The sequence below is a fragment of the Cricetulus griseus genome, assembly GCF_003668045.3.
Source record: "Cricetulus griseus strain 17A/GY chromosome 1 unlocalized genomic scaffold, alternate assembly CriGri-PICRH-1.0 chr1_0, whole genome shotgun sequence".
NCBI classification, from domain to species: Eukaryota; Metazoa; Chordata; class Mammalia; order Rodentia; family Cricetidae; genus Cricetulus; species Cricetulus griseus.
In genome coordinates this window covers 49,525,624-49,553,387 of record NW_023276806.1, presented here as the reverse complement: position 1 = coordinate 49,553,387, position 27,764 = coordinate 49,525,624, and the positions used below count along the sequence as shown (strand labels likewise).

Below are 27,764 nucleotides of genomic sequence, written 5' to 3'. Positions count from 1 at the left end.
CAAAAGCCAGAACTCTTTCTTGTGGTTTTAGAGTATTACCCATTCTATCCCTCATCCCCTGCCTTATCTCTGGAGCCTGGAAGGCAGGAAAAAAGCAGGCCTGGCCCTCCCACCCTCCCAGTAAACACAACCACATTGCTCAGAATTCCACTCAGCTCAGCCCAGCCATCCCCCACCCCACGCCTCATCTTTCAGACACAGAGAAAGCCAAACACGAAGACACATCAGTGCTGTCTTATTCCCAAGGAGGGAACAAGTTCTCCATCAGATTGAATTTCCTAGCCAAGACATTTACCATGAAGTGACCATGCATCCCCATAGAAGTATCTCCCTTCTCTCTTCCTTTCCCAGAGAAAGCTGGCACCTTCCTTCTCTACCCTGACACTGGCAGAAAGAGGACTGTCTAGAGCTACCACTCACTGACAAGCCTCCTAGACTTTTACCCACCAGTCAGTAAGGAGCTCATGTCTGATTCCAGGATACATACCACTTCACTAGAAATGTCTTCATCCAAGGAATGGTCAGTGACATTTTGACCCTTATGCCCTACAAAAGCCAGAGAACTATTTGTATTAGTCGTTCTCTTGCTAGGACAAAAATCCAGGATGGACTTATTCTGGCTCAGCTTTTTTGTTGTTATTTTATTTCAGAGACAGGTCTTTCTGTGTAGCCCTGACTGTCCTGGAAGCTTTGTAGACCAGTCTGGCCTCGAACTCAGAGATCTGCCTGCCTCTGCCTGGAATTAAAAGATGTGTACCACTACCACCCAGCTACGGCACAGTTCACACTGTGCTGGAGGAAGCGATGCAGTGTGAGCAGCTAGTCACACTGTTTGTTCAGTCACACAGAGGCATGCTGCTGCTCAGCCCACTTTCAGTCTGGGACTTCAGCCTATGGGATGGTACTGGCCACAGATGCAGAACGAGGTTGGTTTGTTATAGAATTGCAAGTTGAAATCCTACTCCATGCTGGGCCTTGTGCGATGGTTACACTTCTTTTCTCCTAGTTTAGAAGGTTTAGAAAGAGAGAAAGATGGAATGGGAGAAGTAGAGAGACTGAAGCTCAAGCAAAGGAAGTTGAAATAAGGGCAGAAGAAAATGGCATTGAGTCTAGGATCAAGTCAGCAAGAGCAGTAGAGTCTACAGAGGCCATGGGCAATGCTTAGAGGGACTGTGTGGAGGGCACAGGGAGGCCGGATGCTGACTCCTGGCTCCCATCCAGGTGCATCTGCCCACAGCTCATATTTTTCTGTCCAGTGACAACTAAATGAAGAGAAAGCTAACTTTACAACCGCCTACTTCACACATAATGAATACGAATGGGCACCCCGGAGCCTGTCTCATGGGATTATCTGTGAGCTGACAGGTCCTCCCACCGACTGGGTCATCCCAGCCAGCCTGTCCCCTGGCTGGGGCACAGACAGTCCCTCACCTGCTTCCCATTAGCCATATACCCCCCTCCTCCATGCCTTCTCCAGCCCGCAGACCTCCTGATAGCCTTGCCTCCAAGCTCACTCTAGAGGTGATTCAAGACTCCCCACTAGATCCTGTCTTTTACCAAGGTTTGTGGGGGGTGGGGGTGGCGCTGGGTTTCTGCTCACTCCTGGGCAGGGAAAGGGGAAGCAGCTCTACCTGGAATTCCAACTTCAGGAGAGTTGTTGTACTCAGTCTGTCTCTTCTGAGACTCTTCTTGGTCCCACTGAGAGCCAAGCACAGATTGAAGATGGTACCAGTTGTGGTGGTGCACACCAGGAGGACATGCCAAAGAGGCAATGGTAGGAAAGTCACAGATTCCATCTTTAGATCTCGGTTGTCACTGGTGCATTGACTCCACAGAAGAACTGCAGGATTTGACCTCAGTCAGCAGTAGAGACTGTTTCCCATCAGAGGTTTTTATTTAGTCATCCTTCCCCACCTTTCTCAGCCATTGGTACATCAACCTGAATTACCAACCCAAAGTACAGACTCTCTGTGGCCCCAGACAGAAACAGAACCCAGCCTAGACAGGACTTGAATAGACATTTCCCTGACCCAGCTGAGGAAGCATATAGCCTACCCTCACCCCAGCCTTCTTGGCTCCCTTCCCACTCCATTACTGTAGGCTTCCCCAGCCCAGTCTCTTGTCCAGGAGGAAGGAATGGACTCTGGAACCCATGGTGGGACCATTGGATGGAATGGTAGACTGGTACCCTCTGCACCTGGACCTTCAAGACTTCTAGCACAGCACCTGGCCCAGGGCAGATGAAAGGAAGTTCTGTCCTGCAAGGACTTGTTTTCTAGGAGATACAGGAAATATATGCAACTTCACAGGTCAGAATTAGAAGGGCATCAGCAATGCTAATTGTTACCTATTTATAGGTGTACCTTGTCAGCCAGGACTGGATAGGGTCCATTACCTGTTACCCTATCCAGTCTTTACAACAGCTGCTATCACGAAGGCAAACATTACAGATAATGAGCCTTGGAGCCCCATTAGCTCAAGGATATTCAGTGAGTAAAGGTCAAGGCTTGGATTGAAGTCAGAGCTAGTCAGGTGTGGCAGCACCCACTTTTCATCCAGAACTTCAGAGGCAGAGTCAAACTACAAAGTTTGTTCCAGGACACCAAGACTACATAGTGAGACCCTATCTCAGAAGGTGTGGAGGAGTCAGGGCTGTCTGACTCCCAAGGGAGCTAACCCCTTTTGAGAGCAGCAGCCTAAGACTGATTTTGCCACGTGCCAAATGATGATGGCTGCTACTGTGCCATTAAGTAGTCAGCCTCCAGAGGGAGAAACCCAACATGGAGAGCAGAGGTAGCTAGCATAGGAGTCCAGGAAAGACATGGCACAGACCTGTAATCCCATTTATTTGGAAGACTGAGGCAGGAGAATTACAAGATCAAGGCCTGCCTAGGTTACAAGTCCGTTCAAGGCCAGACTGTGTAGACTTATTGAGACATTGCCTCAAAATAAAAAGTAGAGAGTGCTGTGGAGGCTCCGGATTCAACCCCTAATGTGTCAAAACAAAACCAAAACACAAAAACATAGCAGTAATCCAAGTTACAGTGAGGGTACACTCAGGGCTAGCCAATAACTAAGACAAGGCTAAGCCTGGGTGGCCCAGATAGGGCCTAAAGCAAGGGACGTTTGCCATGAATCATCTGTGCTAGGGACCATGTCAGAGCCAATACCAAGTAAGTATGGTAAACAAATGAACAACTGAGCAGTGGCAGCGAGTGCCAAGGGATGGCAATGATTAAGAGGGTGGGGGTTGGGAGTGCATGGATACTGCAGAGACTGTGTTTGAATCCTGGCTCTATCCCTTATTTCTGTATGGCCCAGGGCAAGCTCCTTACCACTTCTGTGCCAGTTTGCACATCTGCAAAACTGGGCTTGCAGCGGCATTTACCTTTCATGGTGCATTAGCTACTTTTCTTGTTGCTATGGCAAGATGCCTGGCAAAAGGGACTTGAAGAAGGGTTTGTTTTGGCTCATGGTTTTAGGAGACACAGGCATTGTGGAGGAGGCACGGGTGGCTGGTCACCCTTTTCTAATCACAGTCAGAAAAACAGGGATGAATGCTGGTGCTCAGGCTACTTTCTTCCTATTTCTTTATTTTGTCCATGTGATGGTTCCAGCCACATTGACAGTAAGTCCTCCCTCCTCAGTTAACCCTCTCTAGAAATGTCCCCAGTAGACACACCCTTAAAGTGCATTTATCAGATGATTGTAAATCCTGTCACGTTGACAGTGGAGAGCAACCAACACACAGGGCTATTATGACAGATGTTCTTCTGTTCATCCCTACTACATAGATGATGTGACTAAGAGATACCTAATATTGTGTATCTGTTCCCTGTTTAGCATCCAGTTAAGTGAATCTTTAAGATGGTACAAGCCTTGGGGTAACCCATCCCTTGGTACATTAAGGAACACTGGACCCTTCTGGGTAACTCAACTATTTTCAGAGCGCCTTCATGTATGTCTCATCACCCGGATAAGACAGCTAGAAATTGGATGTCACTAAGACATTTGTATACAAGGACCTTGGTTCTAAGAGCCAACATGACAGTAACTTCCCTGGGGCCAGCCTGAATCTAAAGATGAATGGATTCAAGTACCCAGGCCCAATTGCCTCATGTGTTTTTCTACAGGCAGAGGAGAGTCTGGGGAAATCTACAAAGAGGAGCAGGGGTGATCAAAGCCTCAGGCTAAGCAATTTCAGAGACCTAGATGCATGCTGGAGTAAGAATGTGAAAGCCCACCTTCCCCAGATCGAAATCTCAGCATCTGTACTTCCTGTAAGTCTGGCAAGCAGCAGCAGATCCACCATGCATACAAGAATGACAGGACTTCTTTGTCCTGTTCAGGCCACTTTGGGGCGAAAGAGCCAGTCACAGGGACTTTCAAGCTCTGACCCTTCCACCTTGCTATTATTAACCATGCTGCCACATTCTCAAGCACAGCCTGGGGCTCAGCAGGTTGCAGACCCAGCAGGCACTGAATCTAAATACCAACAAAGAAGACTTGCCCTGGAATATTTCATTTATCAGGGCATTCCCTGAGAGATTTAGGACCTCATGCATATTGCCTACAAGGAGCTTCTGGGGATTATGAATATGAACAGCCCTGTCACTAAAGCCACAAGGAGGATGAACCTGAAGAAAAAGAAGGTTGAAGCAGACATGATCAGGTACCTGAGCCAAGTGAGGTCCCAGGACTCAAAGTGACATTTCCCTTGTTTCTCCCTTAGTCACAGGAGCCACAAGCTCTCTCTACCACTCTCCCACTATGAGACTGATTCCTGAGGGCACTCAACTTTCCTCTTTGTCCCAAATACCTCTGTTCAACAAGACCCAATCAACTTGACTCCACTGTAACCTAGCACTAACCGGCTTGACTGAGGACAGCTCAGGAGTATGATCCTGAGAAACCTGAGGTTTCTACGGAAACTACAGCAAGGCAAGTCATTCAGAACCCAGCAACCCAGAATCCTAAAGCAATCCCAGACTGATGTGTGCAAATGGCCAAGTACCAACTCCTCCTTCCCTCTACGATAGATAGGAAAGGCAGGCAAGAAAGAGGTAAGTGGCTTATCATATTGGTAGAAAGTGGCACTTCAGCGAACTGCAGATTTTTAGACCATATTTCTGAGAGAGAATCTCATGGAGCCTAGGATGCCCTTGAACTATGTGGGCAAAGATGACCTAGAACCTCTGATTCTCCTGCTTCACCTCTCAAGTGCTGAGATTACAAGTGTGCACCACCATGCCTCGTTGATGTGGTGCTGGGGATCAAACCCAGGGCTTCTTACCTGCTACGCAAGAACTCGACCCCCTGAGCTACCTCCCTAGCCCCCAGAGCCTGTATACAGACAAGGCAACAGGGATAGTTTTTGCTTTCTTTTAATGTAAACAGAATACACAAACACATTAAAAACCCCACCATGACACAAGAGAACACATAGAGTTTTATATATTTACAGGTCATGGCAATCAAGAGGAAACTGGCACCTCTGGCTTTGGGAAGCCTTGCTCTTTTATCACATCCAAAACCAGGGTACAGAATCTGTGGTATCTAACACTTCTGGACAAAACACAGCAGGATGCTGGAATGGCATCGATACCCCCAGAACACAACCAAGGTGCCAACTCTCTATTCTTGGCCCTCACACTAACCCCTCCTCCTTGACCAACTGCAATGCCAAAGGTGCTCAGGAGTCAATGGGACCTTGAGATGCAGCTGTTGATGAGAAGGGATGCAAGGCCCATCTCGGCTTTTCCCAGCCTGGGGCTAACTGTGAAATGAGTTGCAGTCAATCCTATCCAAGAGGGGAGGGCAGAAACTGGGGGAGCGGAGGAAGAGTAGATCCCAGCTTGGAGATGACTGCTCCTGAGTAGGATGCTAGGAATCAACCAGAGGCCAACCTAGATTTACTCACAGGCCCAGGGCTGGCTGTGGAGGACTCAATGGAGCTGTGCTGCCACCTGGAGGGCAACAAGAGCACTGCAGCAATGATGAGGACAGTCCCTCGGTATGATGAGATAACAGTCTGTTTCAGTGCTCCTCACTGCAGCAACTCTTCCCAGGAAATGGGTTTAGAGAAGACTTCCCTTTCTAGCCACAGGTCATAGTTCATCTGGAAGTCCTCAGGTAGATCTACACGCTGGCCTAGGACACTCTGCAGGCAATTGTCCACTGGCAAGAAGTCAGGGTTGCTGTGGGTCCTGTCATAGCGCCGGGCATTGAAGCGTTCGATGTTGGCACGGAGGGCGCATTCCTCTGCCTGGAAGTCCCAAGGCCGGGCATCCAGATCTGGGACAAAGCAGAGTCCCAGTTAGGAGTCCAGCCCTATAGCAGCTCCCCATGAGAAAGGGTATGACCTTAGGCCAGGAGATCACCTCCAAGCACCATCCTCAGGAAGATAAATACAAATGCTTTCCCAGAAGTAGAGCATAGTCAAATATAAGGAGAAAATCCAGACCTACTGAGAAAGACACTTGTTCCCCCAAAATATGTAGACCCAGATGGGAGAGCCCCTGGAAAAAAACAATTTCTCTAAATGAAGTCTCCTTGGTTCTAGGGAACAAAAGTGCAGCCTGGAGACTCCCTCATCTGTTCATCCTCTCACCCCACACACAGATGTCATGTGCTACCCTGAGCCCAGACGCCTCACATAGTGTTATAGTGTTGTGACTGTAACAATGTAAATTATACTAGGAGAAGATAACATAGGTATCCAGAGGCCCAGAAACAGGAAGTGTCATGCTAATGTTCAGCGACTAAGTGTACCTGTGCAGTCTGTTCTAACAGAGGGCACACTGAAGAGCACAGGCATCTATGTATGTTTGGATCTGCACAGAAACCCTCAGTAGGTCCTGAGGGACTGTACTCTGTGCCTAGAGTCCTGGGTGTGACAGAAGCTGCTGCCAGCAGATAATGGGCTTGAAAAAGAAAGCTGTGGACTATGGGACCAGGGAAGTGAGTGAGTGTCCCTTCCCTGTCTTCGCGTTTGACTTCATTCATAAGGGAAATAAGAAGCTAATCAGGAGGCAACAGTATAGGGTGGCTAGCTATATGGGAAAGATTACAGGAGCCAAAGCAGAGGCAAATAGAGGGGAGAAACTAGAATGAGAGCTGGTCAGGAGCTATTGGATTTAGGCAGCCAGAAGGCAGCTGTAGTTGGGATGAGAGGGCAGAATCTCATGGCAATTTCTAGAAAAGACATGATTTAGAGTAGAGAGATGGAGAAACAGATGACCACAGACACTGAGCAGTTTTCCACTTTTGCCTGGTGCTCCCTTCTTGGTGCCACAAAAACTAGAGCCAGGTTCCTTTTTTTTTTGTTTTTGTTTTTTGTTTTTCAAGACAGGGTTTTCCTTTGTACTTTTAGAGCCTGTCCTGGAACTAGCTCTTGTAGACCAGGATGGTGTCAAACTCACAGAGATCGCCTGTCTCTACCTCCAAAATACTGGGATTAAAGGTGTGCACCACCACCGCCCAGCTAGCCAGGCCCCGTCTGTGCCTCAGGGTAGAAACAGCTAAGGTACCAGAGGCAAGGAGTCAAAAGTGTGCCTTGTCCCACCCTCTTCCAATCTTGCTTCCCAAATGGCCTTACCATTGCCGTATGCCCAGTCGTCGTTCAGCCGATGTCGCACCTTCTGGTAGATGGCAGACATTGTCTTCATGTTGCTCTTGCGCCACTGTCGCCCCAAGTATTTGGTCTGCACTTTGAGCAGCTTTAGCACATAGAGCTGCATCATGGCTTGCTTCACCTTCAGGGCCCGCTTCAGGATGGGTGCCGACTTGAACACCACCAGCATCTGTGTGGACACAGTGACAGCCATTGCAAGGAAAGGAGTAAGTGTGTGTGCCACTACATGGTCACTTAACACTTGCCAGGTAGGGAACAGGGCGACAAGCCATGCAGTTTCTCCTAAACTCACTGGTTTTCTGGTACACAGAGAAAACTTTAAGCACTAAAACTAGCACAGCTACGGCAAACCACAAGGGTTGGTCACCCTAATTATGGGTCACTCTGTAATCTCCTTTCTGAGAATTCATGGACCTGCCCTGTCCAAAGGTCAGGATCAGGGATAAGGCGGCTCTCGGACCCCTGACTATCATTTCCCAATCAGGATCAAGAGGCTACGGAAGATGTATCTGTAAGGGTGGATTTGTTTCAGTGCATGACTGAGAGTCTCTACCAGCTTCTGCTTCTACCAAGAACCAGATGTCTGCAGAACTGAGTAAGGACAATGCTGCCTCAAAAGCTCCATCCTCGTCAGGCGTTGGTGGCACATGCCTTTAATCCCAGCACTTGGGAGGCAGAGGCAGGTGGATCTCTGTGAGTTCAAGGCCAGCCTGGTCTCCAGAGCAAGTGCCAGGATAGGCTCCAAAGCTACACAGAGAAACCCTGTCTCAAAAAACAAACAATCAGGGGCTGGAGAGATGGCTCAGAGGTTAAGAGCACCAACTGCTCTTCCAGAGGTCCTGAGTTCAATTCCCAGCAACCACATGGTGGCTCACAACCATCTGTTATGAGATCTGGTGCCCCCTTCTGGTGTACAGATATACATGGAAGTAGAATGTTGTATATATAATAAATAAAATCTTAAAACAAACAAACAAAAAACAAAAGCTCCACCCTGAGGACTCCCTGCCCCAGGTGAGGGGAGGCATAGCACGTGGCACTCCTCTGTGAGTTCCCAGTTCCAGACTTGCTGCAGCAGTGACTCACCATGGTCCTTGAGTGTTTCCATTTTGTTAGTTTGTTCAAGATCCGAAGAAGATTAATGCAAGAAAAGAGGTTCCTCCAGCAAAACTGGTTGTTGTCACCAGCTTCCTGCAGGGAAAAGGAAAAGGAAAAGCAGCCACAGGCTGCTCAGCAGTGTCCAATGGCCTTGACAAATATACCACAGTGGCCATGTGTCAATGCTTCTAGCATCAAGTTCTCTGTCTCACAGCCAAAGGGAAACTCCATCCCACAAGTTGAAAGAGAAGCAGGGACTCAATAGACTTTTCCTGAAGGAAGCATGGGCCATAAAACCAGGAACCATAGCCCCAGACTTCAGTGGGAAGATGCAAGCAGCTTGAGTAGGCAAGTTCTAGGTCAGCAGCCCCTGCAGAACATGCTCCCTGACTAGCCCTAACCTATCCCAGGTGTTCTGCCCTATAAAATCCCTCCCCAACTTTATGGCCATTTCTGGCATTTTAAAAGCCAAAGGTGACCTCATCTGAAAGATTCCTCTATCTTTGCTTTGCAGGAGGCAACCCTCATAACAAAGGAATAGCCAGGGCAATCCCAGCCACTCACCAGACTCTCTGCAGTTAACTCTGGAAGCTCATTTACCACGCAGTGAGGGTAATCCAGGACAGAAATGCTGAAGAATGCAAGAAGACACAGTGTGCACCGTGAGTAAAGGCTGGGTCTGTCAGTAGCCATGATTTAAACTGAAGCAGAAGTAGCAATCTACCTTACTTGCTCTAACCCTGACTATAAGATGAGGAACTATCTGCTACAATACATGTGGAAAGTTTCCCTATGACAGGTTCAGTTTATAATCTAATTAGTAACCTGCAGCTTTCCCCATAACATGAATCTAGGAGGTAGGGCTCAAGACAATTGATGTATGCCAAGCTCTCTTAGAAGCCACAGCTACCCAGACACTTCCCTTGTGATGTCTCACACTGATAAGCAGGTGCTATCAGGTCCAGCGGGCACAAGGTGGGTGTTAAGGAAGGCCAAGCTCCTTACAGAGAACTGTGAGGGGAAAGGGAAGAAGGATAGAAGTAGTAGTGAAGGCAATTCTGGAGCTTAGGATGAGAGCCTCCTGGTCAAAAACAAAGTCACTAGACTAGCTAACCTCAAAACAGACACACTGTCATTCATTTTGTCTCCTGATGCCTGGCAAAGTGTTGACTCATAGATGCTCAGAAAAATGTCTGCTGAGGAGTCTCAATGGAGAGGCCAGATAGAAATCCTGCCATTTGCCTATTCTACCCTTTCTTGGCCCTGGTCCTTATCACCTGTTCTTGGCAGTGATGTAGGACATGATATTTTGATTGAAGAACTTCAGGATCAAAGGAATGCAGTTGGCAAAGACCAGGTGCTGAGCCATGTATTCAAACTGAAACCAACAGAAGAAAAATAAGCATGCCTCTTATTCTCTTTTCTCTAGAGACAAAAAGCCTTGGCTGGATAATCTCATATTAGAATGCTCATGCAGAGAGCTTAAGTGGGCTCAAAGCCAAGCCCTATTCTCGGGTTAGGGAGCAGTATGGACTGAGGCACAGGCGCAGTGCACACGAAGGCAGACAGACCCTACAGGTACCTGGTAGATGTGGTTCAACTTAAAGTGCTTGAGCAGCAGCAGCAGCACAGCAGAAATGGCCTTAACGATGACCTCCTTGTGGCGGTTCACATCCACCCCCAGCTTCATGCTCTGCAACACTGTGGTGCTAGAAACACAAGTGCCTGATGAGTCGCCAGCACACACACAGCACCTTCTGCCTAGGCATCCATAGTGGGGATGGATTCCAGAACCCTCTGGTAAAGGACCAAATCCCACAAACACTTCAGAGGTCAGCCTTAGGAATCCCATCTACCCATCTCCCAAATGATCCAGCCAGACACAACTTCCATCTTCCCCATGATGCTGCCCATCTAGTTCCTGATTTACTTAGAAGTTCACTCAGTGACAGTCTGTGCTGAGATTCAGGCTACGCCATCTCTCTAGCCAGGGAAACTTATCCAGTAGTTTCCTTCATCTGAATCAAAAATACCCTTGACTTAACCTGCAGCAAAGCTGGGCCAACAAAAGAAACCAACCTGAAAAACACTGGCCCTCTTTCTTCTACCCATTCATAGCACTGATACTCACGGCATCTCCTCAGGCAGAACATCTGCCAGGATGTTGATTGAGTCTGTTTTGGCTTTTGATGTGGGAGCTGCAGCCAGTAGGATCTTCAGGAGGGCAATCTGGGAAAAGCAGACTACTCAGATGGGCATCAGAGCCCAGGGCCATAATGGAGTCCTGAGAAGTGGGGTCTGCAAGTGGCAGGAGCCTTGTGGGGTGAAGGAGATCAGCCTATAGGGTATCTCATCACAGGTACCCACTGATCACCCCGAGAGAGAGGTCCCAGACAGAGTACTCACCATATACTGAGGCAGGCTGGGGAGCAAGCCTTGGTAGAGGGTTTCTGCAGGAACTTGTTCAACTTCTTCTTCTCCCTTTAATACAAAGTCACAAACACAAAAACCTATGTCCAGACTACAGTCTCCTGAGCCAGAATCTCTAAGTATTAAAGTGAAGAGTGACACTGATGATAATGACAGGAGGTTCTGAAACATACAGCATGGCAGGAACTTCAGTTGGATAGTTTAGTTAATTCTTATTATAACCTTCTTCATAAGGTACCACAGTCATACATGTTCACAAACACCTGTAACCACAGCACTGGTTAGGCCGAGAGGTATCTGAGGCCATTCTGAGCTGTACAGTGAGGCCATCTGGGTTATAGATAGATGTTATCTCAAATAAACAAGCAAGTAAATAACAATGAAGGCACTAGTCTATCACCGCTTTTATTTTTTTTCTACAGGCAGGGAACAAAGCACCAAGAGATCAAGTTTTGTATTCAAGCTGCTGTTCAGGGACTGAAAGAGCAGGACACGGACTGGAATCTCTTCAAGGAGAGGCTGAGCAGAGCAGCTTTATGGACCAGGCCCAGCTAGGAGACTGAGAGCAGTTGGGGACACCATGGCTGTAGGCCCCTAAACTCACCCCTGAGAGAGGAGAGCGAAGGAACTCCTCCTCCATCTGTGCCTGGACCTCTGCAATTGATGTATACTTGTGCTGAAAAGAGAGGCAAGAAATATGGTGCTGAGAAAAACACCCTTACTCTCTAGCCACACTCCCTCTCCCCTCCCCAGGCTGGCAAAGACCCAAGATTTTATTCTGGTCTTCTGAGAGAGGGCTAAGTCATAGCAAAGATCCCTAAGAAACTGCAAACTTATAATAGCTCTCTAAGGAGGCATCTACTTCTGACAGCCTCTGTGAAAAGCCCACAGTAGATCAGCAAAAAGCAAACTACAGTGGGGGAAAGAGCTTTCAAAAGCAAAAATGACAGGAGCAAAAGACATCAGAGGCAAAAGTAACTGTGTACTCAAAAAGCCTAGCTGCAGAGACCACGTGGTATTACCAATTCCAAAACTGGACTTAAAATACGACAGTCCAGATACATCAGAAACACTCCTCCTGATCCCTGGTGTCTCCCCCCTCCCCACCTCATCCTTACTCCCACAGCTCCTTCCCAGCAGGGAGCACAGGAGAAAAGCAAAATGGTCTTGGCCCCACCCCTGCTTTAGACTCCACCAGGCTACCTGCTGAGAGCCTTTGTCCTGTTGGCCCTCCAGCTGTCTGGGACTGGGTACTGAGCCTGCCAGATTTCTAAAGTAAACTTAGCACACTCAAGGTGCTCATAAGTCTTGCTCCCCAACCATTCTGTGAACAGCGAGGCTGACAATATCATCTAAACCTGCAACTCCTCTCAAACCCAAGGTTTCTTATAAGAAGCCTACTTATGGGCTCCTTCAACTCTAAGGCTGTGTATAACACATCCCTAAAAGATGTCACACTTAAGAAGAAGTGCTTCCCAGCTCTTGTTGGCAGATAATAGCCTTGAAAGGCTTGTCCTTTCTCACTTTACTCACCTGGGACTAAACAAGGCCAAAAGATCCCTTAGGGCCACTTACCTGTTTCAGTGTCTTGATGCTTTCGTGGATTGGCCTTGGCAGCCCCACCACTGTGTTGGTGTCACTGGAGAACAAAGAAAACCTTGTGCTGAGCCCAGACATCCACGCACCTGTCTACTGCCCCAAGGTGAGGCGAATGAACCTCAAAAGGAACTCAGGTCACACTCACCTGCCTAGAGTGTAGCCTATGAACTTGCTGCGGCTAGATTCAAGGAACATCTCAATGTCTTTCTCTCTACCAAAGGAAGAAAGAGGGACAGATTTTTACCACGTATTGTTTCAAGGTATGCTACTATCTTAGGCCTGTGTTCTAATAATCAAAGCATCTCCAAATTGTGACTCTAAGACAAGGAAAGGTCTCTTACAATAAGGGGAAAAATCTGAATTCCAGCTAATTTTGTTGTGTTCATAAACTTGAAGTACGTTTATATTTCTATAACATTCATGGCTAGCTGACTCAAAATCAGGGAGGCATATTAAACTTAAAAGCACAATTTATTCAAACAATAGTAATATTTAATACTTTCAAACACTAAGAAGTGTAAGAGATATAAGTTACAGACTTCAAACGGGTCATTTTCTTGTCTCAACAGAAACACCTTGGCTTTTTGGGTTCTACATTCTTCTCACTCAACCCAGAAAGCTGAGGACTTACCCCTTTTACATCAGTTCATATACACATCTATTCAGTTCATAACACAAGATGCTGCCTATTAAGATACACATTTCTAGCTACCTTTCCATCTATTGACTCACCCAAGGATACTGTTCAATGCATTAAGTGGTTTTATAAAACTCTTCATCTTTCGTTTTATATAAAAAGCCATATACAACTCTAATATAAGTGGGGATAGGTTTGCCTAAATACACATTTTATTTTTCCCCTATCTCTCTTCACTATCAAATTTGACCAGTTCAAATTACTGACACAGGAGCTGCACAAGGGTTATTTGTGTGCTATCAGCAAGACCATCCTCACAGATGTGCCCAGGATGGCATGGGATAGTTTAAGGTCATCTTAGCCTTGCAGAGGCGCTCAGGTCAACACTGGCCTGAGGACATGAGGGGTCTAGAACTCTGAGACTCACCTGACCTTGGGAGCCCAAGGGAGCCCTTTTGGGCAGGTAAGCCTGTCAGTCTGAGGGTGCTGTAGTGGGGGAGGCATCACCTCGTCTCGCTCAAGGGGAAATGTCTCCCCCTCCAGGCTGTTGTCATCGTCATTCTCCTCTTCCTCTTCTCGAGAGTCATCAGTCTTATAGGGGTCCCGCTCATTGAAGGCATCTAAATTGTCCTGCTTTATCAAGGCCTGAAAGCACAGGGAACGGGAGCCGAGAAAGCTTGACAACTGATGAGATGATGGCAGAGGCAAGCAGTTCAAATGGAACAGAAAGGTATCAGATAGGGAGCTGTGACACTGAAGAACACAGAGAAGGACCTAAGACTAGAATGAAGTAACAAATCACTTCTAGTTCCAGCACCTCAAAAGCTGCCATCATCTAAATATCCACTACACACTGGGCCTGATGCTGGAGACAGTGTCTCTGCAGTGGAGGCATTGGCAACTCCTGCTGATCAGTCTGATATCAGCTGATTTCTAATATCCTGCTTGCCTCGGGGGCATGGGCTCCTACCACACGCCATATGTACTCTGATATCTATTGGGAGTCCTGGGGTCCTCTGCTGCCTCACCTTGTGTTCCCGTCGGCCCCGTTTCTGCTGCTGCTCAATCAGGTCTGAGGCAGAAGCTGGTGGGGAGGCAGCCCTCATATTGCGGATCACCTTGATGCTATCCTCAGGCAGTGGAGGAAGGCCAAGGAGAGTACGCTTCTCAGCCTTCATGCTCTGCAGCTCCTCAAAGCCACCCAGTGTGCACTGTGTAAAACGGAGGTGCAGAGCCTAGGTCACCGTGTCCTTGTTGATGTCATTATGCTAAAAAGCATGTGTGACACCATCAGAACCCAAACCTTTATAGAGACCCCACAGTCCCTTGGACAAAAACTAAAGCCATCCAAGGAGAATTCGGTGCTCTGTACAAGGAATAAGAGAAAAGGGAGGAAGAAAGAATGAAACACCAGCTGGTGGAAGCTGGCGCATGACACATGCAATTCTGTACATATGATATAGTCTCTGACTGAGCATGGTGTGGTGGCACATACTGATAATCCCAGATCTTCTGAGGAAGAAGCAGGAGGGTCACCATAATTTTAACTCCAGCCTGGTGTACACAGCAGTTCCAGGCTACTCAAGGCTACACAGAGACCATGTCTTTAAACCAAATAAACAAAAAGTAGAGTAGAGGCAGTTCTTATAAATGTCAGCAGACTGATGCTTCAAAACTGTACATGACAGTCTTGCAAACAAAACTAAAACAACTAAACAACTAAAATGTGTTGCTCAAATAAAATAATATCCTAAAAACATATAAACCTGTCTAAATTCACTAGAAGCTCAAGTTCGAGTCCCGTAGTCACTGTGGCTGCTCAGCACCACTGTGTCTGAATAACTCAGCTTTCCTCTCAGCCTGAGTGAGGCTTCCTGAGGAACCAGCAGGTCTGGTCAAGATAAAGCTTGTATACCCTAAGAGGCTCTAAATTCACTAAGCTGCACAGCAAAAGAGAAGCCCCACTTAGTACAGTGCTCCTCCTGGAGAGAGGGCTCCTTGCTTTCTCTGGGCTTGGTATCTGACAATGCCCCCATGCTAACTTTGATGGCCAGTTCACCCAGCATCCATCCCCTCATTCCCCATGTAGGAACAATACATTTCACAACACACCCTTGGGAAACAGGCTAGCTAGAGGCTCGGTCTTGCTTCCTTCAAATGACAGCTCTGCTGCTCAAAGCTAAGCTCAACCCAGGTAACAAAAATCATCTGCCCAGTGGACTACAACTACAGCAGTTCCATCTTTGCCTCAAACCACTTTACAAAGACAGGCTTCGGATGGTCTCCAAAGACGCAGCTTGTTTGAGGATGGAGCTGCTGTATGATTAGAAATGGATTTAACAAAAGTCAGGGAACCAATCTAGTTTGACTTGTGGCCAGGTGCTACCTGCCCCTACTCAGCACTTTTTTCCATGTAGCCCTTGCTGTCCTAAAATTCATTCTGTGGATCAGGCTGGCCTTGAACTCAGAGATCTGCCTGCCTCTGCCTCCCGAGTGCTGGGATTAAAGGAATCCACCACCATGTCCTGTATTTCTTTTCATCTCTTTTACAGAACTTTTAAAAAACGGAACCTGGTAGCAGATACTGACGAGGCTGAGACAGGAATATTCCAAGTTTCAGGCCAGACCTTAGACAAAACAAAAGTAAACAGCTGAGGAATGTTTCAGTGGTTAAGAGCACTGACTTTGAAAAGATGAGGACTGAGTTTAAATCCCCAGGACCCATGTAAAAAGCCAGGTAAGTCACACATTAGCCTGTAACCCCAACAGAGTTGAACAGACATAGTAGGACTGTGAGGATTTGCTGACTGCCAGCTTAGCACCAGGAGTTAGAAGACCCTGCCATATGGGAATACAGCAAAGAATGATAGAGCAGGAAACTCTTGTCTCAGAGCATGGATGTGCAGCTACACATAGGTATACATGTACCACGTACACATACCAAATACATACTCAATGTATAGGAAATAAGCAAATAAATAAAAAGTAAAAAGAACACCAGTGTAAGTCATGGAGTCTGTTTGCCTAGCATGCACAAGGTCCTAGGTTCAATCTGTAATACCATTAACTAAATATTGTCTAAACCAAGTAGCTAAATATTCACATAATTTAGGAATTTCCCCTCATCCTTCTCCCACAGAAAGATATCACATCTCTCAGAAAATGGAATGGTATTTGCATATAACCTATGCCTAACCTTCTGCAAGCTTGAACTCATCCCTAGATTATTTGTAATACCTACAGCTACATAAAACATTGCTATACTAGTTAGGGAGTAACAACAAAGTTTTACAGTCAGTACAGATGCAAACCTCATTTTATGGCCTGCATTTGGATGTGTATATGGATGAGAATCCACAGGTACAGAGGGTCAACTGTGCAAAGATGTCTCTTTCCTGCCTCATCTTCTAGCATTTAAGTGTCCCCAAGAAGGTACTCACCAATACAGTCTTCCAGAGCAGCAAGAGAACTTTCTTCATAGGGAAGTGGGGGGCATGGCCACTGCAAAATTTGGTCACCATCCCAAATAGCATGATGGCAAATGGCTCATTGTTGTACAGAGGGGAGCCTGGAAGTGACTCAAAGATATCAGGACCCCAGGCAGCAACAGGACCCACCCAAAGCCCTCCAATCTCAGCTCCCAGGCAAGGCCTTAACAGAGGAGCCCCAGAGTCCTACCCAGTTCAGCTCTGAAGGTCTGTCTCATTGTTCTCCACTCTGCCTTGTCACCCTCACAATCCTGGTGAACAGTCTCCACAATTAGGTACATGATGTTGAGCAGAACCCTGAACACATGAACCAGGTCATAAGAGAGAAAGACAGGGGACCAAGGGGCACTTTCAGCCTGGAACAATGGTGTATGCTTGTAATACCAGTTCTTGGAAAGCTGAGGTAGGAGGGTCTCAAGTTTCAGGTCTCATACTGGGCTATGTAGTGAACTTTAGGCTGGCCTAGATCATGCATGGAGTCAGTCTCAAACAAACAGAAATATGAAGGAGGAAACCCTTGGGCTTTCTCACTTCCTGGCTAAGAGGTAAACATCCATGCATGTGATAGGAAAAGGCTGTCATACAGAGAAAACCCAAGAAGAGAAGTGACACTGAGGATCCTTGCTGTGGCTGAGACTATAATTCATTCCCAGTGTCTAAAAAGAACTTACTCAAATGACAAATATGAACAAAAATGACCTAAAGAATTTGATGCCCTAAGCCTCCTGAGAAGAAAAACAAAACAAAACTGACTAGCGTTAAGTGACTAGTGTCAAAGCAGGGCAGGATTACAGAAAGGAGGGCAGGGTTTACCAGAAGAGTGAAAAACAGAAGGTAAAACCCGGAGGCCCTGACTAGAGAGGAGAACCACAGCTCCAATCTCAAAAACAGATTTCAACCCTAAAACAAGGAAAGATGACCCTGTTCTTTAGCAGTTGCTATTCCAGTGCAGTCATGAAGTATAGTTTCATTTTCAGGATAATCCAATATAGATGAGGATCGTGCACCATGGGCAGTGGGTGCCCAAGAGCTGGGTTTTGTCCACATTACTCTACAACAGCTGGCGGTGGTGGCACACTCCTTTAATCCCAGCACTGGGGAGGCAGAGGCAGACGATATCTGTGAGTTTAAGGCCAGCCTGGTCTACAAATCAAGATCCAGGAGACTCCAAAGCTACACAGAGAAACCCTCTTGAAAAACAAAAACAAACAAACAAAACCTCTACAGCCAACTTCTTAGCAGCTCTATTAAGTGGCTTGATCCTGGATTTCCTCTGGATTTTTCAGGTTCCTCCTTTTCCCTCCCTTCCCCTAAGACAGAGCCTCATCAAGGTCTGCTAATGACTCCCAGTGAGTCTATCACTTGAGCTGATTAATGTACAAAAGGAATGAACACACAGCTAAGAAACACTCAACCTTGCTCTGAGCTCACTCTCTGGCTTAGGGTGCCAGGCTCCTAGCTTGTCTCACCTCAGGTCTGTGCTGTCAGCCAGGGAGATGGCAGGCTTCCTCACTGCACTGCTGCATGCGGCACTGTTACTGCAGGAGAGATCTGAATCAGCTTAACAGGACAAGGGAGATAAGTGATGCCCTTGACAAATACTGTCCCATCAGGCAACAAAATGCCAGTATGTTTAGGCTCTACATGAGACCCTAGGACACCACAATGGTTAAGAACTCAAGCCCTGGACCAGACTGTGAAGTTTCAACTTGTGAATCCTGGCTCTAATGTTTACTAGTTAGGTATAAGTGGGCAAGGTAGAGTCAATTTCTCTTTCTAGTTGTCTCATCTACAAAATCAGGGTGATAATGGTACTTGAGTCATTAACATGATTTAGTATACATAATGTCCTGAGAACAGTACCTGAAGATGTAATACTCAGTGAGTGTTTTTAGCTACTACTCTATTTATTTGATTCCAATTTTGTTGTTGTTTTTGGATATGATCTCACTGAACAGCTCTAGCTACCCTGGAACTTATTATGCAGACCAGGCTGGCCTCCAACTTACAGTAATCTTCCTTGTTTATGATGGCTGTTGGCCTTAAATGAGCAGTTGGCTGCCCTGTCCATGAGACAAAGGACTAGAGGTGACAAACTTTGTTGTGTTTACATGTCAGATTTGGGCTTGGTGTCCTGCTGAAGGGAAAATAGGGGGAAATTCAAGATGAGAAATTGCCTTCTAAGGGGTGTTTTGGACATGGGTAGAACCTGCCCAGGTACCAGTACTCCAGCATTACAGAGCATGTGGAACCAGCCCAGGAACCCATCACTACTCATATCAACATGGGAACCTCTCTCCTCTCTCTGTTATTATATGTTCTCATCTCTCTCTATTATATTCTTTTCCAAGGAATCATTAAGCACCCTCTCCATTACTCAACCCAGTATGTTCCAAACAGCCTGAGAACAGACCCTTCACCTTAAGTGGCCTATTACTTGTCTCAAATGTTGTTAGTTCTGCAAGTTCTGGCCCACTTCCCACTGCTCCCCTCCCTTCCCCTCCCCTCCCCTTTCCTTCTCTACTTAAGCCCCTCAACAGAAGTGCTCACTCTATTTCCATGTTCAGAAGCTCCACCAAGGCATTGAACGTGCCCACCTCCAGGAGCAGAAAGATGTTGTAGCGCATCCAGAACTGCACTTCTGCCTCTGAGCTGCACTCTCCAAAGGTACCTACAAACACAGGGCAGAGCTTACCAAGCCCCTCCATACACAACTAGGCACTGTCACTGGCAGAGGTGACAGGGGTCCCTGGGGACATCATCACAGTACCTTGGGCAACATAGAGAATCGCTCGGGCCACCTTGAGTCTTTTCTCCCGGGCAGTGACTTCCAAGCCATCCAGAAGCCTCATGGCATGGGTACGGTGTTGGTTGGTATCCAGCTCTGTCCACTTCTTGTCTGTCACTGCAGAGTAAGAGACACTAATAACTGAACCCACATAATTCCTCACAATAGAATTCCTTACTATGTTAATCTTTCAAATCTGGACAGCAACAGGACAAGAACGACAAGTTATTCCTTCTTAAGGGATAAGGCCACAGTGAGTTCTGTGAATTGGAATTCCCAGAAGACCCATTCTACATGACACATCAGGCTTTGAACAACTAGCACAATGATTTTTTTCATATTGCTAGATGTCTTAAAACAGTTTGATGATGATGAGAAACCCTGTACTCTCCTGATGCAGCGTGAATGGAACCAAGAAGTGGGGAAATGATCTCACCATGGATCCGGAAGTCCTCCTCAAAGCATTTCCGATTCATCAGGAATTCTGGTCCTTCTGTATAGCTGTAAAGCTCTGTCAAAGAACAAGGTCTCCTCACCATTACCACCCTCCACATCAGTTCTCACATGCAGCAGAGAAATTGAGGCATTCATTTCCAGCCTCAACTCTAGTCCTGCCAGAGTCACAGTGATTCTCAGGCTACTCTTTCTAATGACTGAGTGGGGAAGGCCTTAGTGTTCTGACGTACTTGACAGAGATAGCCACTTTGGAGCTATAACTGGAATGTCAGTGGAGACTGTGCTCTGTCGGAGGCTGGCCATCACCCTGAATATGTCTTTAGTGTCACCTCCTGAATAAAGATTATGAAGGCTGGAAAAGCAGCTCATCTGACTTCAGCTTATACATCAACAATAGTAGTAGCAACAGATGTGCAAAGATTGAAGCATAGTTGCTAGCATTCCTGTTACTCACTGTGTGAGAGATCACTGTCCAGTTGGTGTATGGCAAGGGGCACTAACTGCCTTACCCTGGGACTGGGCAATAACCAATTCAGCAGACTCCAAACAAGATCATTTATGGAAATAAAAAGCAATCCAAAATTCCAAGACACATGGTCCAAATTGAATGGCTAACCAATGTTTTGTATATCATGGATAGGAATAACTAGGGGGAAATGATATCCAGTCTTAATTTGCTGAAGAACCCTGTAGAATATACTTTACCTGCAAGCTCTGCAGCCCACTTGTCTGTGTCAGCATACTCAAACTCCAGGTCTGGAGACTCAGAATAGCCCTGATGAATGGAAAGAACTTCACATAAAAGATCCTCCTGAGTGTTTTACAAAGGGATAAACACAAATGCCTCAGAGACACTGTGGCACTACATGACATCACCACCTCTACTTTTTTGATATTTTATCGCAGTACTTTGTCTCCTGGACTAGCCGAAGTCTCCTCAAAGCCCTCTCCAGCAGCTTATATTTCACCTTCAAAGCACCTACTATAAACTATAATTATTCACTGGATTTCTGTTTTTAATCATTCTCCTATCCATGAGACTGCAAGTTCCTTGAAACGGAAACTCTGTTTTGCTGGCCAACGATATTCATTACATATCTGTTCAAAAGTAAACATAAAACTTCTACTTTATGCAGTGACTGGCCATTCCATACAGTACTGAATATCTAGAAGTTCCATTTCTTTCTGAACTGTGGACTATAAACAGCTAAGGACAAATGAGTATTAAAACCCTCAGCCACTCTGCTCTCATCTCAATTTTCAGTGAAAACTAACAGACAGAGAAAGCAGAAACGGAACAGATTGGCCTTCTTCCCACACACAGGAGAGAATGCACTGAGAATCTGTTAGGGATAGGTGATTCCTGAGAACATGCCATCTTGGAAAACTGGTACTGGGAAGAGAGAAACAGCAAGAAAAAAATGGATAAAACCATCTTGATTAAAATGTACTTGGAAGACCCAGAGGATACAGTTCAGTGTAGGGGACCTTGCCTAACATGTGCTAGGCCCTGAGCTTAATCTTCAGCATTGGGGGTGAGGGGGAGGAAGCAAGTTAGATGGAGGGTGGGGTCAGAGAGAACCTTATAATAATGACCACTGACAAAATAGCATAATATACCCCCAAACAATAACTCTACTCCTTATTAATGGACAACAGTGAACACTTTTACAAGCTACTGAGTTTCTAGGCTAGGTATATAGTTCAGTGGTAGAATGATTACCTAATGTGCAGAGTCTTGGGTTCACATCCCAGTACCACCAAAACACAAATAAAATCAACAGTAGCATGTATTGCTGAGGTTGAGTTTTTCATTTACTGGATGCGAATGACAAAAAAAAAAAAATCTGCTTGGAACTTTTTCTTATGACTTTTTTTTGACAACTTCATACATATTATACAATGTATTGTGATCACATTCATAACCTAATCCATTACCCTTTCTTACCCCCTCCCAATGTATTTATGTAGAGACAAGGTTTTACTGTGCAGCCCAGGCTGGCCTTGATCTCTGATCCCCCTTTCTCAGCTTCCTGTGTGTTGAGACTAGAAGCATGCTAGGCTACCTTCGCTATTTTTGAAGACTAACAAAATTAATGCAGCACATATTGAGCTCTCTCTCCTCGATGTCAGCCTCCTGTTGTCTAGACACTGATCAGATTCCCAAACTACTGATTTCAGCTGTCATTAGAGGAAGTGTGCAGCATAAGCATCTCTAATGCAAGTAGATAGATCTCTCTATTTGATGGGCCTTTAGATGCCGACTCTGCTGAAATTAAAGGGTAGAAAGAGAAATTAAAATGTCTATGGGAGGTTGAGGATGTAGCTTGGCAGTACAATGTTTGCCTAGCTTACACAAGGCTTGGAATTTGATTCTCAGAATCACAAAATAATAATAAAATGCATGATAGGCTATGTATTTAGGAAAATTTAAAGCTTCTTTACCTGCTGGGCCATCTTGCCAGCAGGTAAAACATTTTTTTTAAGATTTATTTTATGTGTCTATCTGTATGCATGCAAGTTCCCCTGGAGGTCAGAAGGAGGGTATTGGATCCCTAGGAGCTGGAGTTAAAGGCAGTTGTGAGCTGCCCAATATGGGTGCTGGGATCCAAACTCAGGTCTTCTGAGGGCAGCAACTGCTTTTAACCACTGAACCACCTCTCCACCACCACCCCCAAAAGAGCCTGTGGGTATTAATCGATTCTCAGCATCCTATTCAGAAAAACTAAACAAGTCTGGTCATTAAAGAAGGTGTGCTCACAAACTTAAAACTTTCATACTCCTCCATACTTGAATGGTCACTGAGAAGTAGCCACTGATGATCCATTGTTCCACAATAAAGGGTTCAACTTCTGTTTTTTCAAAAAGGCCACTCTAAGTTCAACCTCTCTACTCTGGGCTTGTTCATCTGCAACATGTTTTAGCAGGACTTGAGCCTGCAACAAAAAACGATGAAAGGAACTGATGTCTAAAGACAGTATCATTAGTCTCTGGTTCAAGCTGGAGCATCAAATTTGGATAATGAGGAATTCCCTCTCAGTAAGCGCCTGACTGCTCATCACACTGGGAGTTGTCTCAGGTGGAGACTGCATAGTAAGTGCTCTGGGAATGAATGTGCTGATTAAGAAGCCCTAAAATGCTGCCACGGGTGTGTGTTCATTCATGAATTCTGCAAACGGAAGCAGTGGGAGGAATTTTAACTTGGGGCGAGGTGAACGGCTCCATAGTGCGCGGGCAAAGGGAAACACAGCTCACTAGCAAGAAGGAGAATCCTGCGCCCTTTGTGTACTTCTGATCCTTAACAGTTCAGCACTGGGTTCACGGGGCACACAAAAACGCTTGTCAGGGTCTGCCCATGGCCTGATCCTGCAGACTTAAAGTTCGGAGGGAACCCAGGGTGCTCTCTCTGCTTCTATCACAACCTGGGGCCACGCAGCATTAGAGAGAGATACAAGCCCTGTTCTGAGCACCCAATAAACTCTCTCAGGTCCCTTCGCTGCCAACTGGCGTCTCCCACCGCCCGCCCAAGATTAGGGGCCGGAAATGATGAGGCGCTGAGAGCAGACCGCCTCCTCTGGACCCCAGGGCTGTGCCTCGGGTCACGCCCCCGGGAGAGACCGGCCGGCTGTCCCCGGCTCCCGGACCTTCCCCGGGCCGGCCGGCCGCACAGGAGTCAGTGACAGGGCTCCGGGCTTCCCTCCCCGGGGCCGCGGGAGCGTCATGGGTCTCGGTCAAATGACAGCCGCCAGCCCGCCTGTCAAGCCTCCCGGAAGCCCGGCTGGGCCCGGAAGCTGCCCGGGCCCGGGACCCCCTCTGCCACCCGCCCAGGGGCAGCCTCGCCCCCTGCAGCTCTGACCTCCGAGTCTTTGCGCTGGTTGCGGTTGAACTCGCGAGCTTTGCCCCCCGGCAGGAGGCCCCCAGCGGCCCTCGGCGCCCCGGGAGGAGGCTGTGCGGTGGCGGGCGGCGGAGGGGGTGGCGGCTGGGGCTGCTTGTTGTTCACAATCAGAGGGCCGGGACCGGCGGCGGCCGGCTCCATCTTGGCTGCTCCACACCCCCGGCTCAATTCTCGGACGGGCTCCGTCAGGCAACTCTCGCGTGATTTCCTCCAGGAAATTTCCCCAATCGCCATCTTCAGTGTGGCGGTGTTGTGTGGAAAGCCGTGACTGCCAATCACCTCCTTCCAGGGAAACTAAACGAGAGACGTGCCATTGGGCTCGCGGGAGTCCCTACAGGGACCTTTCTGTCGGTGACATTTCACTCCTTCGGTTTATTTAGTGGTCTCTTCCTTACTCTACATCGCTTTGCGCTGTCGTCACAGCCCCGTTCAAGGTGAGGCAAAATGAAAGGGGAAATTCAGAAGACCTCAGTAGAGAAAGGAATCCCTTACCCATGGGTCTAGTTGAAGCCTCTTACTACCAGAGAAGAATTTCAGTACAATTAACAACTGATTGTGGCTCTCCCCACCCCCATCCCTCAGCTGGAAAACCTGCAAGTTTGTAGGAGTCTGCAAGTTGCACTGCAAACCTCTGTGCAACCCTAGGAACTCCTGGTTTTGCTTTATCTGGAGCCTCGTTAGAATCTTAGTATCAAAAGAGAAAATAATGCACGGGATGGAGTGTGGGGGGGGAGGGGATTCTGTTTTGTTTTGTTTTGTTTTTTGAGACAGGGTTTCTCTTCGTAGTCCTGGCTGCCCTGGAACTCCCTCTGTACACCAGGCTGGTTTTGAACTCAAAGAACTACTTGCCTCTGCCTCCAGAGGACTGGGAATAAAGAAGGTTTGTGCTACCACTGCCTGGCCAGAGTGGGGGATTTAGCTTTGTAACTTGAGAGCCACCAAAATGGTACCTATGGCTAATACTAGGACACTCAAAGAAATCTCTCCCTTGAAGAGGACATAGCCAAGTGTGGATATGTCTTTAAGCAACCTTCTCCTAACCCTCATGCCTAAAGTCTATATTAGATTATCTTCATAACTCTGCTTCATACTGGATAATATTGAAATTATTTTCTGCATTGAAGACACAAACTCTGGTTTGAGGTATACATACAAAAGAAAAAGGAAAAAAAAACATACACGTAAAAAAAAAAACAACTTAATCCTGAATTGGCCTGAGTTGATGTCCCTGAAAGATTGGAGGAACTCCGTGGACTGCTAAAGATGATAGTGTGAAGCTGTGTCTCTGTCACCAAACCACTGACAGACTTTAAGGCTATAATAGTGAACAAAAGAGACAGGATTCCAGTCTTTGTGGAGTCTACAGTCACATGGGGGATATAACCAAATGAGCAAATAAAACACAGAAAATGAAAATAAGTTTAACATACAGAAATTGTGAGGAAGGGGGTAATGTATGTACCAAGCACCTAGAAACTGCTCCTGCTGAAAAGGCCTTAACTCCTTATTTGGGCCCAAAGGTAACCAGAAAACCCTGGCATCTCTGCCTTCATTTTGTAGCTGTCTCATTTACTCTGGGTTACCTGCTCACCTCTGCACTGAGGTGTACTACTTGAGGAGGATCTGTCAAAAAACAAACAAACAAAAAAAAAAAAAACTGGTGTCTAGCCTCATTTTCCTTCAAGTCTGAACGCCAGACACATAGGAGTAACCAACACATTTTACTGTCACTTTTTACTCCCAGGGATCTTTCTCTCCAAGAGGCACCTAAAAGTAGAGCCAGCACTGAGACAGTGATGAGCAGAATACACTTGACCAGGTCTGCTTGATTATTCCTACCTCTTGTCCCCAGCCTCAATTCTTCCTCTAAATCTAAAGCTCTTGTAAGTTCCCCAGAGACACTGTTGCGGTCAGTAGACCCTTTATCGGTTCCTCTTTCCTGTGTGCCCAACAATGAAATCTCTGCTTCTCACCAGCATTTGTCCTTCTTATTGGGCATCTGGGGACAGGTGATGGAGCTTGAACTAGTAGAGCTGCAAAAGCCAGCACCTTCGCCCTAAAGCTTTGGTTTGTTTTATGGAATAAGAGTGTGTGTGTGTGTGTGTGTGTGTGTGTGTGTGTGTGTGTGTGTGTGTGTGTGTGTGTGTGTGTGTGCGCATGTTACTGGGAAGTGAAATTGAATCCAGAGCCATGTATGTGCTTAGCAAGAGTTCTACCATTAAGCTGTATCTTCAGAATGGACAGAGTAACTTCTAGTGCTTTCTTTAACACAGTAGGATAACTATTGATGACCATGTATTTCAAGTAGCTTTATAGAAAGGATTTTAAATGTTCTCAATATCAGGAAAGGATAAATATCTGAAATGATAGATAAGCAAATTAATTTGATCATCACACAAAGCAAATGTCTATTAAAATACCACACTGTAAATATGTACAATCATACATTAGCTTAAAATGCATTTGTTATATAAAATGTTGATACATATTCAGAAGCATTAAAGAAAAAAAGGGCTTTTAATAATACTCTTTTTTTTAGTTTCTTTTATTGTGATTTTATTGTCTCCATAACAAGAGCAGCTTAGAACTGGATCACTTGGCCCTTTCTCTTCTTATTGCCTCCCAGTTCAAAATGCTTGCATCTCTTAATAGCCAGCATTCTCTTAGACCTGCAGTTGGGCTCAACACACTCAAGCCTCAGCACAATCTTCTTTGTAGTTTTAGCCTTTTTTCGGAAAATAGGCTTAGTCTGCCCACCATTGCCACTCTGTTTCGTATCATAACGCTGCTTTCCCTGGGCATATAGAGTCCTTGACCTTCTTGTACTGTGTCACTTTATGGGGCTGGTGCTTGCCACATTTCTTGCAGAATGTCCGGCGGGTCTTAGGAACGTTCACCATATTTGTGGGAGTGATACGGCACAGAAATCTTAATGATACTCTTTAAAGATGGCAAGGCAGGCTTTATTCAGACAGAGCCAAGGCAACAGGTATAGGAAGTATTTCAACCAGGTCTTTTGTAGGAGAGAGAGACTGGACCTAACACAACACTTTTTCAACAAGGTGGCATAGGGGTAAGGGAGTGTTAACAAAGGTGTGAGGGCCATGGATGGAAAATTGCTAATCAATAACATTTGAAGATAAGGGTTTTCTGTCTAAACTGTTGGTAGGATTATTGCCAAAATAAGGCAGGTCACCAAGGGCAGAGGGCCTATAGTTAACAATGTAGTCAAGGTTGGTCTCATACTTGGAGCAATCCTCCTGTCTCAGCTTCCCAAGTGCTGGGATTTGAGCTATTATTATGCCTGGCTTTATTAGGATTCTTGCTGAAATCAGATTCAGTGAACCTGGTCAAGGAGGGAACTGAAAGGAGCCTTACCAAAGGAACATCTAAGCTGAGTTTTCCCCAGTTTCCTCTTAGTCACTGAAGAAAGAGGCAATTTTTAAACAATGTGTGCTGGGCCAGGTAGTGGTGGCACGCTTAGTCCCAGCACTCGGGAGGCAGAGGCAGGTGGATCTCTGTGAGTGCGAAGCCAGCCTGGTCTACAGAGCGAGTTCTAGGACAGGCTCCAAAGCTACAGAGAAACCCTGTCTCAAAAAATAAATAAATAAATAAATAAAAATAAAAAGAAGACAGTTTGACAGAACAAAGTCTCTGGATCCAGAGGGCAGGGCACAGTCAAGGTTTCTAGACTGAGCACTCACTAGAGGGATGAGAATGGCAGTTGCTCTCTGATGATT

At 46.4% G+C, this 27,764-nt stretch overlaps 1 protein-coding gene and 1 pseudogene across 2 annotated transcripts; both read right to left on the bottom strand.

The window, feature by feature from the left end:
* Nucleotides 1-5,368: 5,368 nt before the first annotated feature.
* Nucleotides 5,369-24,184, bottom strand: Strip1 (striatin interacting protein 1). 2 transcript variants are annotated; one of them, XM_027395453.2, is made up of 21 exons: nt 23,986-24,184; nt 20,835-20,940; nt 20,110-20,184; nt 19,656-19,790; nt 19,436-19,556; nt 18,355-18,423; nt 17,076-17,182; nt 16,838-16,965; nt 14,426-14,608; nt 13,825-14,042; nt 12,906-12,971; nt 12,737-12,800; nt 11,766-11,837; nt 11,138-11,212; nt 10,863-10,960; nt 10,314-10,440; nt 10,009-10,109; nt 9,296-9,362; nt 8,720-8,824; nt 7,598-7,802; nt 5,369-6,294 (listed from the first exon to the last, which is right to left on the bottom strand). In XM_027395453.2, exons 1-21 carry the CDS (start codon nt 24,163-24,165, stop codon nt 6,047-6,049), a joined length of 2,550 nt encoding a protein of 849 aa, XP_027251254.1. In that variant the 5' UTR covers nt 24,166-24,184; the 3' UTR covers nt 5,369-6,046. The 2 variants fall into 2 exon arrangements, with proteins under 2 accessions (XP_027251254.1, XP_027251256.1); XM_027395455.2 differs by having other exon boundaries at nt 20,835-20,904.
* Nucleotides 24,185-26,567: 2,383 nt separating this feature from the next.
* On the bottom strand, nt 26,568-26,924 carry LOC118237908 (annotated as a pseudogene).
* Between the last annotated feature and the right edge of the window lie 840 nt (nt 26,925-27,764).

Excerpts from the sequence above, each read along its gene's own strand:
- Strip1 (XM_027395453.2), bottom strand. The coding sequence starts at position 24,165 with ATGGAGCCGGCCGCCGCCGGTCCCGGCCCTCTGATTGTGAACAACAAG. Across the intron at positions 11,838-12,736 it reads GCATCAAGACACTGAAACAG|CACAAGTATACATCAATTGC; the intron begins GTAAGTGGCCCT and ends CTCTCTTTTCAG. Across the intron at positions 10,961-11,137 it reads CCAGCCTGCCTCAGTATATG|ATTGCCCTCCTGAAGATCCT; the intron begins GTGAGTACTCTG and ends TGCTTTTCCCAG.